General features: G+C 34.6%; 1 protein-coding gene across 3 annotated transcripts in view; it reads right to left on the minus strand.

Annotated features, from left to right (window-relative positions):
* Positions 1–2622: 2622 nt before the first annotated feature.
* CRPPA (CDP-L-ribitol pyrophosphorylase A) overlaps positions 2623–13424 on the minus strand; it is a 318526-nt gene continuing 307724 nt past the window's right edge. For all 3 annotated transcript variants that reach the window (XM_057733918.1, XM_057733917.1, XM_057733916.1), the window contains one exon: positions 2623–5706. In XM_057733918.1, coding sequence (XP_057589901.1) covers positions 5602–5706 — 105 coding nt within the window. In that variant the 3' untranslated portion in view covers positions 2623–5601. The remainder of the gene's footprint in view (positions 5707–13424) is intronic.

Consider the following 13424-nt stretch of genomic DNA (forward strand, 5'->3'; position numbering starts at 1 on the left):
TATTAGTTTCAGGTATACAACATAATGATTCAATATTTGTATACACTACAAAATGATCGCCACACTAAGTCTGTCACCATACAAAATTACAAACTATTTTTCTTGTGGTAATTGAAGACTTACTCTCTTAGCAACTTTCAAATATGAAGACAGTTTTAAAAATCAAAGATTCTAATATTTCAGATAGGAAGAGAAAAATTACCTGGCTCTGTTCAGCTCAAGCTCATCATACTGGCACCATTCACCCCCAAATTTTCCCATTGAGCAAACACTGTCAACATTCATGCTTAAGAAAGTCTCATGACAAGGGAAGACTTCATACTTCCTCCTGCCTGGGCATTCCTCCGCCTGGATTTCCTTTCTCTTGTAAAGACAGTGAATGGATTTCAACTTCTCTCTTTTCAGGTCTTGTGCTGCTGAGGTGCAAATATCTGTATGCAACTCTGGTTCATCAAGAAAGTATTTCCGTCTACTTTTTCATCTTATACTTTTGTTATCCAAATATGTCTGATCATTCATTGCCTGAGAAAATGCCAACAACTTTAGAGCTCACAGAGATGCCCATCTCTGTGAGTGATAACAACTGTATGTAAGTATCAGTCTTTGTAGGTTTTACTGGTACATGCAGCTCCAAGGATGTTCTAACATATGTTTGTGTGTTGGGGAGAGCAATGGGCAAAGGAAAGGAAGAGTACAGCAACACCAGAAGGTAATGGGCTTTACGCATTTTCTATCTCTTGCTCTTAACAAAAATAAAATCGAGATTCCCATCTTTGAAAGTCATCCTTTAAGAGATCTTAAAATAGTATGTTTTACAGACTCACAGACGTAGAGAATGAGCTTATGGTTACCAGAGGGGAAGGATGGGGGCAGGGATACATTGGGAGTTTGGGACTGACATGTGCACACTGCTAACTTTAAAATCAAATGCCTTTCCATGGGAAAAAGGAGTATGTTGTACAGTATTATAAAGAATCATGCTTAGGAATGTAAGATCCAAAGTTGGATAACCAAGTATGAATCACATTTCTCCCACGTGGTGCTTGAGTGACTCTGTTACTCAAAGGTATTCAAAATGTATGTGCCTTCGTTTCTTCACCTTTCACATGGAGATTGGTATACTACCTAGTACATGAAGTTTTTATGGAAAAAAAAAGTTACGTACATGCAAAAGCACTAAGAATAGTTTCTGGAACGCAGTAATCATTCAACAAATGTTAGCTCTTTCTATTATGTATTATTTTAATTGCTCTTATTTTAACTCAATATCATTTCAGGCCCAAGAAAGTTTAACTTCTTTTGAAAACTTTTCTATAGCATTCAGGTCTATTTTTCTCCTTAGTAACTACTAACTAGGAAAGGAGGCATCCAGGGAACTTTCTAATACTTTGGGACCATTGCCTTAACCAGCAATTCTCCTTGTAAACATTCTGCTTTAGCAAGATGTGTGTCTCCAGATATATCCTAGATCTGTGAGAGCCAACGTACCACACACTACCACAGATCTTCTTTCCTTGTTTACCAACGGGGGTTCAATAAAATAATGCAAAACTCAGTACTAGCAAAAGAAAAAAAAAAAAGCCAATGAGCATTTATTGAGTTCACCTGTCTGCTGGAGACCCTGCTGATCTCAGCTGGGCATCTTCATCCATTTGTTGATTAGCTGGAGGTCAGGTGATGCCGGCTATCGTTTTCTTTTTGGAGGCAGCAAGCCAGACAGAGCGTGTGCATCTCTTGGAGGTGGCAGAAGTGGGAGAGAGCAGGCAGCAACATGCAAGGTCTCAAGTCTAGTCTCAGTGGTGCACCGCCACTTGTGACTCACTCTGTTGGTCAAAGCAGGTCACATGATGAATCCCAAAGTCATGAAATAGGCTTATATTCCTCAAATGGAAGCTAAGTGGAGAGAAAGAATATTTCTAAACAAGTAATTCAACCCACCACACCCATGGAGACATTATTAAGTGGTCACAAAGTTCTTTTCCATTGTGCCTAAGTATAGCTTTTATATCCTTAGCTGCCACAGTAATTGCTGGGAAACCTGCTAAATATGAGGGAAAGAAAAAAAATCTGATTGAGACTTCTGGTTTTGCAAATTTTTAATATATTTTACAGAATAATATAGCTGAACCTCAAATACTATTTTTCTATAATGTAAAACATCACATTGTTATATTTTGAAAATGTTATATTTAGTTATTCAGTTGAGACTGAGTCAGTTTGAAAAATATGTACACACACTAAATGTCAATGAAAATTGTCATTAGATTTTAAAATATCAATAATTTAGTTATCAATTACCTATATTTTGTTTTGTAAAGAGAACACAAAAATTTAATAGTAGTTTCTTACTTTTAATTTAAAAAGATCCATACATGTTCACAATTTTGAAACTAAAAATATACAGGAACATATATTAATGTTACAATGCCAAACACCATCTACACAGCCACTTCTAGTCTACTTATTTTAAAGCATATTAATAAATCCTAAAACAATATATATTTTTTCATTTATTCTGTTTAATTTTGACTTAAACTTTTAAAATCATTTCAATCTTTCTTATCCTAAATGGCTTTAACATTTTCATTAAAATATTATCATTAAAATATTATGTTTCCTTGATATAATTAGTTTTGACATTAAAAGGAAGCAAAATTTACAGATTTAACATAAGAAAATGTGGTACTGCAACTTGATTTTTATAAAATGAATACTGTATTTATACATATAAACTTTGGTCAGTATAATTACAGATGACCCTCAAACAACACAGGGGTTAGGGGCGCTGACTCTCCCATCAGTCAAAAAATCTGTGCATAATTTACAGTGGGCTTTCTGTACCCGTGGTTCCTCCCTATCTGCAGATTCAACCACCGTGCAGTACTGTAGTAGCTACCATTGAAAAAAAAACCTGCATATAAGTGGACCAGTGCAATTTAAACCTGTGCTGTTCAACTGTCAAATGTATAATAAACTAGCATGGGAAAAGAGTGTTTTCCTGGTAAACCAATGCAAAATGCTTAAAGTGACCACAGTAAGGATGACTCTAGGTAGAATACAGGGGTCTGACTTTTATCTGTAGATGAGTGTGCTTGCAAGAAGTCATCTCTCAAATTGAGCATTTTCATGGAAAAAAAAATGAAAAAGAAAAAACCTCTTACCATAATGTCATTAATCAAACCACTGATCACACTGTTGACTTCCTAAAAAGGTTAACTTTAAATTGCATGTAATTAAGTAACATACATTTAGAAAGAAAACTGTCTTTTCACAAAATTTTCACAGGGAGAAAGCAATTTCAGCAACCCTCAGGCATACTTACTATTATTTTTAAAGGAATTTTGGAAAGTAAAGTGAAAATGGACAGTTCTCATGAAAGTAATTAAGTTTCTGGAAATGGAGATGAAAAACAACTATAAAGTTGCCCCTGGATCTCTTAACAAATAACAAAAACAACTAATTTATCTTTCTCTCTTGGCCAATAATTCTCTTCATTCCCTTTATCCTGAGCTACAATTTCGGTATGTTGGAAAGATGGTTGGAAAGCCGAAAGCTTCAGGACTTCCTCTGGTCACTGGACTGATCTGTCCCTTCTTCTCCCACTCCTCCAACGCTCATTCAGAGCCTCTCTGCTGGGTGTCCTTTGCCTGCAATCATTGTTACAGAGGAAATGAGCTTAGAACTTATTCTCAGTGGTCCTAGGTTTCAGCCCTGCCTTTTTCCACTAGGCAGACACATGTGTTTGGAGAAGGTAGTGAAGATTCCTGAGTCTCGATTTCCATCTCAACTGTAAAGGATCTGAGGAGATTTCTTTAAATTATTTTCAATGCTGTGACTCACTTTGTAAACTATAAAGAAAAAAATCAAATGCCATAACGATGATGATGGGGATTTCAGACACAACTTAATAGTCTGTTAACTAAATCTCATCACACTAAACATTTACAATTGCCTAGGGTAAAGGCATACTAACTGTTCCAAGATAAATTCTTGTCTGGCACAACATTCCATTATTCTTCTGAAATCTAAGGTGACTCAGCCAGCACTCAACAGACACAGAGAAGTTGCCAGTGCCAGTGATATGCCCAGTTTCCCACCATGAACCTAAAGGCACTCATCTTCTCTTTAAAATCTTGGTAACTTTTCTCTCTTTGCCTTTATGAGCACTTTCAAATTCTTAAAACATTTTCACCTGAAGACATCAAAAGGCACACCTATGACCTTTTACAACACAGCCAACCCAGCTTAACAACGACAGAGACATTCTAACCAAAATCCCCCCATTGCCCACATATTTTCATCCTCAAGATTTTTAATTAAACGATTTATTTTATATTTCTTAATATCCCGAGAGAGAGAGAGAAAAAGCGGCGAGCCCAGGAATTTAGATCCAAGCATACATTCATTCAAACAACACATTTCATTTAGGAAAATAATTGCAATAATTATTCCATGTCCTCTATATTCTACTCACTATTGTTTTAATGTAAAATATAAACCCTCCTACTACTATTGATACTCGAGAAATAAAGGGAATATCACCCAACATGTTAAAATGAGGCTGTACAAAGTAGATATTTCATAGTCTATCTTTAGCAGAAAACATTTCATGCAACTTTTATAGTTCCCACATGCAGCCTGAGCCCTGGCATAATCTGATCTAATGTGTTTTTATGAAGTAAGTGTATACATAGAATAAAAGGCATCTCTAACGACTGGATTCACAAAACTGTAAAATATAAGCAGAAAATCATCAATATTTAAGATGTATGTACCAGTGGAAATTTGAAAGAATGAGAACTCAACTTAAAAAGGCAGCAGTTAAAAAAAAAAAAAGGCAGCAGTTACCCATATCAAAAGAAAAATTAATTATTTGATATGCAATGGTCTTCCTTTTAGAAGAAGACTGACTTAGGCTTGACCAAAATAACTTTCATGAAGCTTTCCAGTCTTCTTTTAAAGTTATTTGGAAAAATCAGAAGCCTTTTAAAATAACGTAAATCAAACTATATTTCACAAAGCAAGGAAAACATACAATTTTAAAACATTAGAAAAACAGAAGGAAAGTCCATTCCTTTAGGGATGTAGGGTAATGTGAGGCTTATGGTGCAGATACTCAAACCAGAGTTCAGTGCTATCTCTTTTTTTTTTTTTAAGGTATGAAAAATTAGAATGCGATTCAAAATAATCCACGGAGAGAGGATGTTAGAGTTAACAATAATCATTAATCTTATTTATTAGTTTCATTATAGTGTGATTTACTAATTAACAGAGATAGTAATTGACGTTTTCTAAATTCTCATTCCTTGGATAATTAGCTGACTCATCATTATTTCTATTTTACTGTTCATGCCTTTGTGAAAAGATTCTTTATGTGAAGGCTACTATTTTCCACTTATCTGTTCTTTTCCAGTTTAGGCAATTTATATTTGACATGCATAAAAACTTCTTTAAGTTCACCTAAGCATCACATCCTACAAATTATAAAGGACATAAAAGACAGCTTAAACATTCTACCATATACATTTCAGAGGGAAGCAACAAAAGAGATACTTAGGTAAACACTTCTAAGAACCCAGTAGGTAATTATCTCCATGTTCTTTATGCTACCAGTAGTTGACCAATGAGTCCAGGATTTCTTTCTTTGATTATGGCAGCAATAATGGTGGCACCTTGCCTTAAACTTTCCTGTAGCTTCTGCTCATCCTGAAAGAAAAGATAAAACAATAATTATTTTAGAAAGTAAAGATATCAACACATTAAATTTAACAAGGAGCTACTTTTCTTCTTTAAAAAAAATTGCTTTTAAAAAACGTTCGCCCCAGCTTCATAAACATAAATATAACATTGTATAAATTTAAGGTGTACAATGTGATGATGTGACATACATATATACAGCAAAATTATTACTAAAGTAAGGTTAGTTATCACACCCATTACCTCTCGCAGTTTCCATTTTTGGGGAAGCAGGGTGAGAGCATTTAAGACTTGCTCTCTCAGCAACTTTGAAGTATACAATTCTGTTAACTATAATCACCACGCTGTACATTAAATTCTCTGAACTTATTCACCTTGTAACTAGAAGTTGGTATCCACAGACTCCGTTTCTACTAGTTCAAGGAGCCACTTTGCAAGGCTTGTTCTTTGGACTCAACATTGCATAGAACTCAGACCATAGCCATTGGCAAGGACTTGGTGCCCCAAATAAAGGAGAAATGCTTTTACAAGCACTTTCATTACAGAAAAAATACCTGCTGAAGGATGCAATTTCAAATGCTAATAATATGAAACAAAAGGTTATTCTCCCTTAATCCCATATCTGACCAACTTTGGCTCTTCACTGAAGTGGGAATATTTCTTTGATGATGCTAGGCTTCATCTTTTTTCTGAGTGTACTTCAAAAACAGACTTTGTTACAAACTGTGCGTACTGGTGTGGAGAGAAAAAAAAACCTGCTTGTTTGTGAAGAAAATATCAGGCAGATCTGTGAAATGAGTTATCTCACAAGTTGTTAAACGGTGGTTTTGCCTTTGAAATCATATTGCCTATGAAATTCTGTTTTTTCTAATTATTTAGGCTTCTTGCAAGTATGCAGGGAGGATAGTATGAAGGGAAAATGAAAGTGAAAACAGAGCTAATATCTTAAGGTTCTTGGGTTATGAATTGTGCTATGTTCAAAAAGAGGTATCTGGTAACCAATTTCTACACTTTGGCATTGTCAGTAATGCCTTATCCCAACACTCATATCATTAGGGGGCTTCCCTGGTGGCTCAGTGGTTATGAATCTGCCTGCCAATGCAGCGGACAGGGGTTCGAACCCTGGTCCGGAAAGATCCCACATGCCGCAGAGCAACTAAGCCCGTGTGCCACAACTATTGAGTCTGCGCTCTAGAGGCCACAAGCCACAACTACTGAGCCCATGTGCTGCAACTACTGAAGCCCATGCGCCTAGAGCCTGTGCTCCACAATAAAAGAAGCCACTGCAATAAGACGCCCCCGCTCTCCACAACTAGAGAAAGCCGGTGCATAGCAATGAAGACCCAATGCAGCCAATAAATAAAAAGAAGATAAATTTAAAAAATATATTTTAAAAAAATCACTAGGACTCACTGTTTCTACCTCCTTAATGTTTCTTGAATCTTTATACTCCACAGCCAGCATAATACCTCTGGCCCTGAATTAGTAAAACAATCTCAAAGGCTCTCTAAAGTCTGTTCTCTTCTACCCTATTTCCCACACAGCAATGAAAATACTTATTTTAAATAATAAAAATCTGATCATATCATTATCGTACCTAAAATCCTTTGAAGGCTATCTTTAAACTTCAGGATTAAGTATGATCCCTTTACCTGGAATGTCCTTTATCTTTCCAGCCTCTTCTTGCCATTTCCTTAAAATCACTCAGTTCTCCAAGCCATGAAGAACTGTTTAAGATTGCCCAAACAAGGCATTTTTCAAGTTTTCATCCCTTTGCACTAGCTAACTCAGAAATTATGCACCAGAAATATGCTATGTTTATTTTTTTTTAATTTTTATCTTATATTGGAGTATAGTTGATTTACAATCCACAATATATTTAAAAAAAAACAAAAACAAACCCTTATACAACTTAATAGAAAAGCAAATAAACAACCCAATCAAAAAATCGGGAGAGGCTCTGACTAGACAGTTCTCCAAAGAAGAAGTACACTATGTTTAGATGAAAGATGTACAAAAGTTCTAATTACCATTATCTTTTAAAAACACAATTCTAAAGTTACTCTAGAGTAATTAAGTTTTGTTAATGGAATCCTGTACTTAGTTTTTCTGTATGTACTATATCTTTTGCTGTAGTTGTTGATGGGTAGGTTTCCTTCCCATGGTTATACCTATCATCTTCAGTAGAGTAGTGAAGTCTCAATGCAAAAATTCTCATGGGACTTCTAAGCCTTTGGGAAGCTCTTTGGAAAACAAGGGAAAATGGATTTCTTTAACTTCACAGAAAGTTGGGAATCAAGGTGGCACTTCCATTATTCATAGCAGCTTTTCTCCTCCCCTGCTCCTCACTGTCCACCTCACAATGTGGATAAGTAAAGCCTGCAGTTCCAGAAGTAGGTCATGAAGAAGTAGAACCTTGCAAGTGTGTAAGTGGTTGATTTTCTGTAATGCCATATCCTCAAAATTCCTTACTGATCAACTATCCCTTTCAGTTTTCTAAAAGGACAACTTTTGGCAAAACTATACCCAGTGTACATAAACTTAAAGAACTTTTTAAAAGGTGTATTTCAAAACATTAAACCCTATCATTGTACTGTACAGATATCAGTACTTAAAGAGGTATAAACAAATTTGTGGTATGCTGTTAGAATCAAATTTATATGAGTTTTGTAGGATATTGTCTCAAAGAATGACAGGAAAAGCTATGAAATTACTGCTCTCCAGATCTTTATAGACAACCTAAAAGGAAATCTTTTAGAGATTTTCATCTTCCATATACCTCATTCCTAAAAAACATAATGTACTCTGTGAAAAGAAAATCTATAAATTTAAAATATATGTATAAATGTATATTTAGGCTTCAGATGTCTCAAGAAATTACACAGACCTTTTGGAAGGGTAAACATTACATTATCTCAGTGAATTCCATACCTAAAGCCTAATTCAATTTCCATGAATTACGAAACTGTCCTGAAATTCAAATTGCTTATGTTTTGATATTAATATCTTTCTGCTATCCATCCTTGTTTTGGTGACCTCATGCAAAATTTATCTAAATGCTACAGAATTTCAAACACTCTAAATAAAATCTGTATCTATATATGTCTACGTATCTATCCATCCATATGACACATAATAGACAAAAATCTAAGCTGTATACTTTAGAAATATTTTTGTTTTGTTACATGTATGAGATAATTAATATCATATCAAAATAATTTGAGGCCAAATTTCCTTTCTGTATACGTTTTGCTGATATGGAAGAAAAAAAAATCTAATGGTAACACACTGTCCCCTAGTGGAGGTGAAAATAAATGTTTGGTATTCATAAATTCCCAAAACTGCAGAAAAAAGCGGTCACCTACTAATAGAGTTGGAGAAAAACAAAACAGTCCTCTCCAAATGCAAAGTATTTGCCTCTTGCTCATTTGAGTGAAACAAATGTCTCCTGAAAACCTCGATAACAAAATACTAATGAAAATGCACTTGAGTTTATTTATTAACAGGAGCACCACAACATTTTTCGTCCCCTTCATTCTCCATGCCTAGCACAAGCTCTTGCACATGGTGCAGGTGCTCAGTAAGTATTTGGGAAACGAGATAATTAAAAAGAAAGAACTGGTCAAGAAAACCCCTGAGGGGGCAACAGTTACTCTGCTGAATAACAGAGACTAAAGATTAGGAAAGACTCAAACTATGCAGCGCTCAGAGAGAGTCAGCGCGCAGTGGGGTAAACCCTGGGCAGCCAAAAGCAGCAGACGTCTGGCAGTTCATTATTGTGTCACTTATTTCTGGATCTGGGATTTGTCACACTGTCATACTTTAATTTCTTACATCATTCATAATATCAATTCCCCAACTTAATAAAGTTGAAAAAGCTGTCTCATGCACAATGTCTCTTTTAATTAGCAAAAATGTTTTGATCCTATACAACTTACCCAACAGTTACCAAGTCCTGCTAGTTTTCTATTGTGACATCCCTCACCAGCTATATTCCAACCACTCTAAGTCTACATTACATCCTTACCATCCTGTACCTAGATTCTTCTAGGATGTCTTAACTGGCTACTTCTCTCTGCCCTTGGCGACTGCTCCAATCTCACTAGAACAACCATTTTCACTGTGTCAAACTCACATTACTTTCAGCACAAACTTCATCTTAGCATTCAAGACTATTCCCAATCAATCCTTCTGACCAAAGTTTCCACTCCTTTACTACATACAATCTGCTTCTGTGGCCATACTGATATAATCACTGTTTTCTCTTCTCCAGTAAAATGGTTTCCCAATAATTATCTTTCTAATTCACATCAATTTTCAAAGACCTGGCTGTGATGACTTCCTTTTATGAAATCATTTATTTTACTACACATCAGTAATTTGCATTACCAGTTTGCCTCACAATCTCTTACAATATTTTGTTAGGTTTGCATATGTATAGATCTTATTTTCTTAGCTAAATTGTGGAGAGTAAAAGGCACCTCTCCCAAATTAAATTCTAAAATCAAATAAAATACTATACCTACAGTAGGTACTCAATAAACTAACCAGATTAATTTGCTAGTTCATTCTATAAAGATCTGGCTTTATATATAACTAAGAAGACATCTTTGAAGCATCAATGTTTTTAGATAAAGGATACATCATTATAGAAATAACCCCCTAAAAATAAAAATAAGAAAAAAACCTTGTATCTATACTTGGAAACTGAAAAGGTGTCAAAAACTAGAAATCTGTGCTACGTGATTCCTCTCCTATGAAAGAAAGACTGGTTTCAGAGACAAGTGTAGGGACACTGATAAATTTACACTAATATACAAGAGTCAAGAGGATAAAGGCAGACAATGAGGTAGGCATTCTCTAACCTGAGGTGGTTGCATAAGCAGAATATCTGTATAGTAGGTGTTGGCAGGCAATGAGTCCTGTTTCCACAAAGCAAGAGAAGTGATAGGGTAGACAGAAAGATTATTCAGAAAAGTATCTTCTTGAGTGGATGGTTCAGGTGTCAGCAGAAAAATGTACTCATAATTTTTCTTAGAGCATAAAGACTGGTTAAATTTTTCCCATAAAATTCAGATTCAAATTTTTAATTACAAACTAAAATTAAGGAAAGATAACCAAAATAGGCCAATTCAAATGTAACTTCTTGGTAGCAACATGTGCGTGTGTCGGGGGGGGGGGGGGGGGGGTGCGCGGAAATTATTACTGAAATAGTTTTGAACAGTTAAAAAAGAAAAAGATGTCTGGTTAATGACCATTAGACTCTTAAATATTAGTTAAGTGGGTGAGTATTTAGTATCCAAAGTTTTAATCTCGAAGTTCCACAGAAAAGTATTTGCAATTGTATTAAAAACTCTATTTCCTTCCATGAAGGCTTTGAATTGCAACTTACAAAAAGAGTTCTATACCGGCCAGAATGGTGCCCATTTTTATCAGTCTTAACTAGCAGAAAATTAGCCTGACAAAGCTCCCTCCCACAATGAAGAGCAGAGTTCTTTATCATAGAGAGGGTCACATGGTAGAAGATTACCTATAGAGCTTCTTCCCAATAAGAAGGTAGATAAAAATCAGCATATATGTGAAACAATTTTCTAGGTGGAAAGAACCTTTTGGAATCATTAGAATTAACTATCTTTCTCTGAAATGATGCTGCTAAGTGAAAACAACAGGATTCAAGAAGATACTCTGAACATAGAAGTGAGAACAAAGTAGGAATAATTTTATGTCTCTAGGGATTCATGTAGATATTAAGTCAATGTATTTGAATTAAATATCTCATTGGAAGTTGTATACAACCTACCTATTCCATATAAATTTGACTTAGATAAATGGAAGACAGACTTGAAAATCTCTAGAATGCAGAAGAAAAGAATAAAAAATTAAAAATAATGAGAAGAGAGTCAAGACATTAATTAAAGAACCAAATTATATAAGGGAAACTTGGGGAGAAAACACTGATAATACAGAAGTCATTATAAATACACAGAAGAAAATTCCCTGAGTTGAAGAAAGACCAGTGTCTGCAGATAGACAGGTATCATTTAGTGCCTTGCAAAATTAGTGAAAGAACCCCCCCAAAGAAGCCATATTCTGATGATACTTTCAAATTTAAAGATAAAAATTCAACAGGCTCCATCAGGCAATACAGATTATTTTCAGTAGATAATAATGGCTGATGTGTAACTTCTCTGAAATACTAAATACTCGAAGAAAATGGGATCTAAGGAAAAGATTATTACCTAGGAATCCTGGCTAATTGTAAGAAGAATAAAGAAAGGAGACATTGTGGGATATGCAAGGGCTCTGAAAACATATCCATTAGTGGAGTCTTTTTTTTTTTTTAAAGGAGTACTTAAAAACTTAACTTATTCAATAATGAAATAAATGAAGAAAAATATAAGAACAAGACTTCTTTCAGTGACTGCATTTCAGGAACTTACCTGATATCAGGCTGTAAGTTACATATTGTGATATGAATAGAAAGATTGTTTTTCCCTTAATGGAATACATAGTTGGGCAAGTCAGACAAACACATAAAGGCATATATGCATTCACAATAACAAGTTATGAAGAAAACAACAAACCAGTTTAGTATCAAAATGAATCCAGCATTAGAATTTCTAGGCACAAAATATTTTAAAACTATGTAAAAAAAACTTCCAAATAAACAAACATGGAATAACAAAAATGAGCAAAGGCTTTCCAACAAGAAGAGACTTTAAAAATAAGAAATAGAACCTTTACAGATAAAAAACATTACAAATTTAAACCAACAAAATTTCAAAGGATGGATCAAACAACAGATTAGACACAGCTGAAAAGAGAATTACTGAAACTAAAGACAATTGGAGAAATTACTCAGAATTCATATCAGAGAAGACAAGAAATGGAAAATATAAAGAGAGGTTAAGAGATTTGGCACACATGATAAGAATGTTTAATACACATTTAATCAGAATCCCAGAAAGGGAGGATAGAGACAATGGGGAGAAATAATAAACAAGTTATTGCTTAAAAAAAAAAAAAAAAAAAAGGTCCAGAATTTCTAGAATATAGGAATTCATTCATAAAGGAAACCCAATGAATTCTGAAGTGGATAAAAAGGAAACTCAACAGGTAGACAAATTTCAAGGAAACCATGGAACACTGAACATAAAGACATGATCCTAAAGCAACTAGAGAGAATGAACCAACAGAGGACTAACAGTTACATTGATAACCATTTTTCTCACAGCAATAATGGTAGCAAGAACACACTGGCACATTTGCAAACTGATAAGAAAAAAAAGCCAAAAAGCAAACAAACAAAAAAACCCCCTAACCAAAAACCAAAAACTCCCTCCAAAAAACTTATCAACCTAAAATGCTTATACTTTCCATCCCACAAACACTATTAATCAAAAATGAAAACAGAAGATGGGCTCCCTCAGATAAATTAAACATAAGATTTTATTCCTAAAAACACTCTGCCAGTGAAGGATGTACCTCAGGTGGAAGAAAAATAATTTCAGAAAGAAGATCTACTAGGTCTGGAAAGTATGGAAAATAAAGAAGTACCTTTAAAATAAGTATATAAATCTAAAACAAGAAGTGTCTCAAGGAAAAAAAAAATAAAAGTAACCTTTAAATATAGAGGATATTTAAAAGAACAAAATAAAAATACTGGGTAAGGATATTACCATAAAAGGTGGAAGGCAAGTGAGTAAATAAAATGTCCTAAGATCCAT

The sequence above is a fragment of the Hippopotamus amphibius genome, chromosome 4 (assembly GCF_030028045.1).
Source record: "Hippopotamus amphibius kiboko isolate mHipAmp2 chromosome 4, mHipAmp2.hap2, whole genome shotgun sequence".
NCBI lineage: Eukaryota > Metazoa > Chordata > Mammalia > Artiodactyla > Hippopotamidae > Hippopotamus > Hippopotamus amphibius.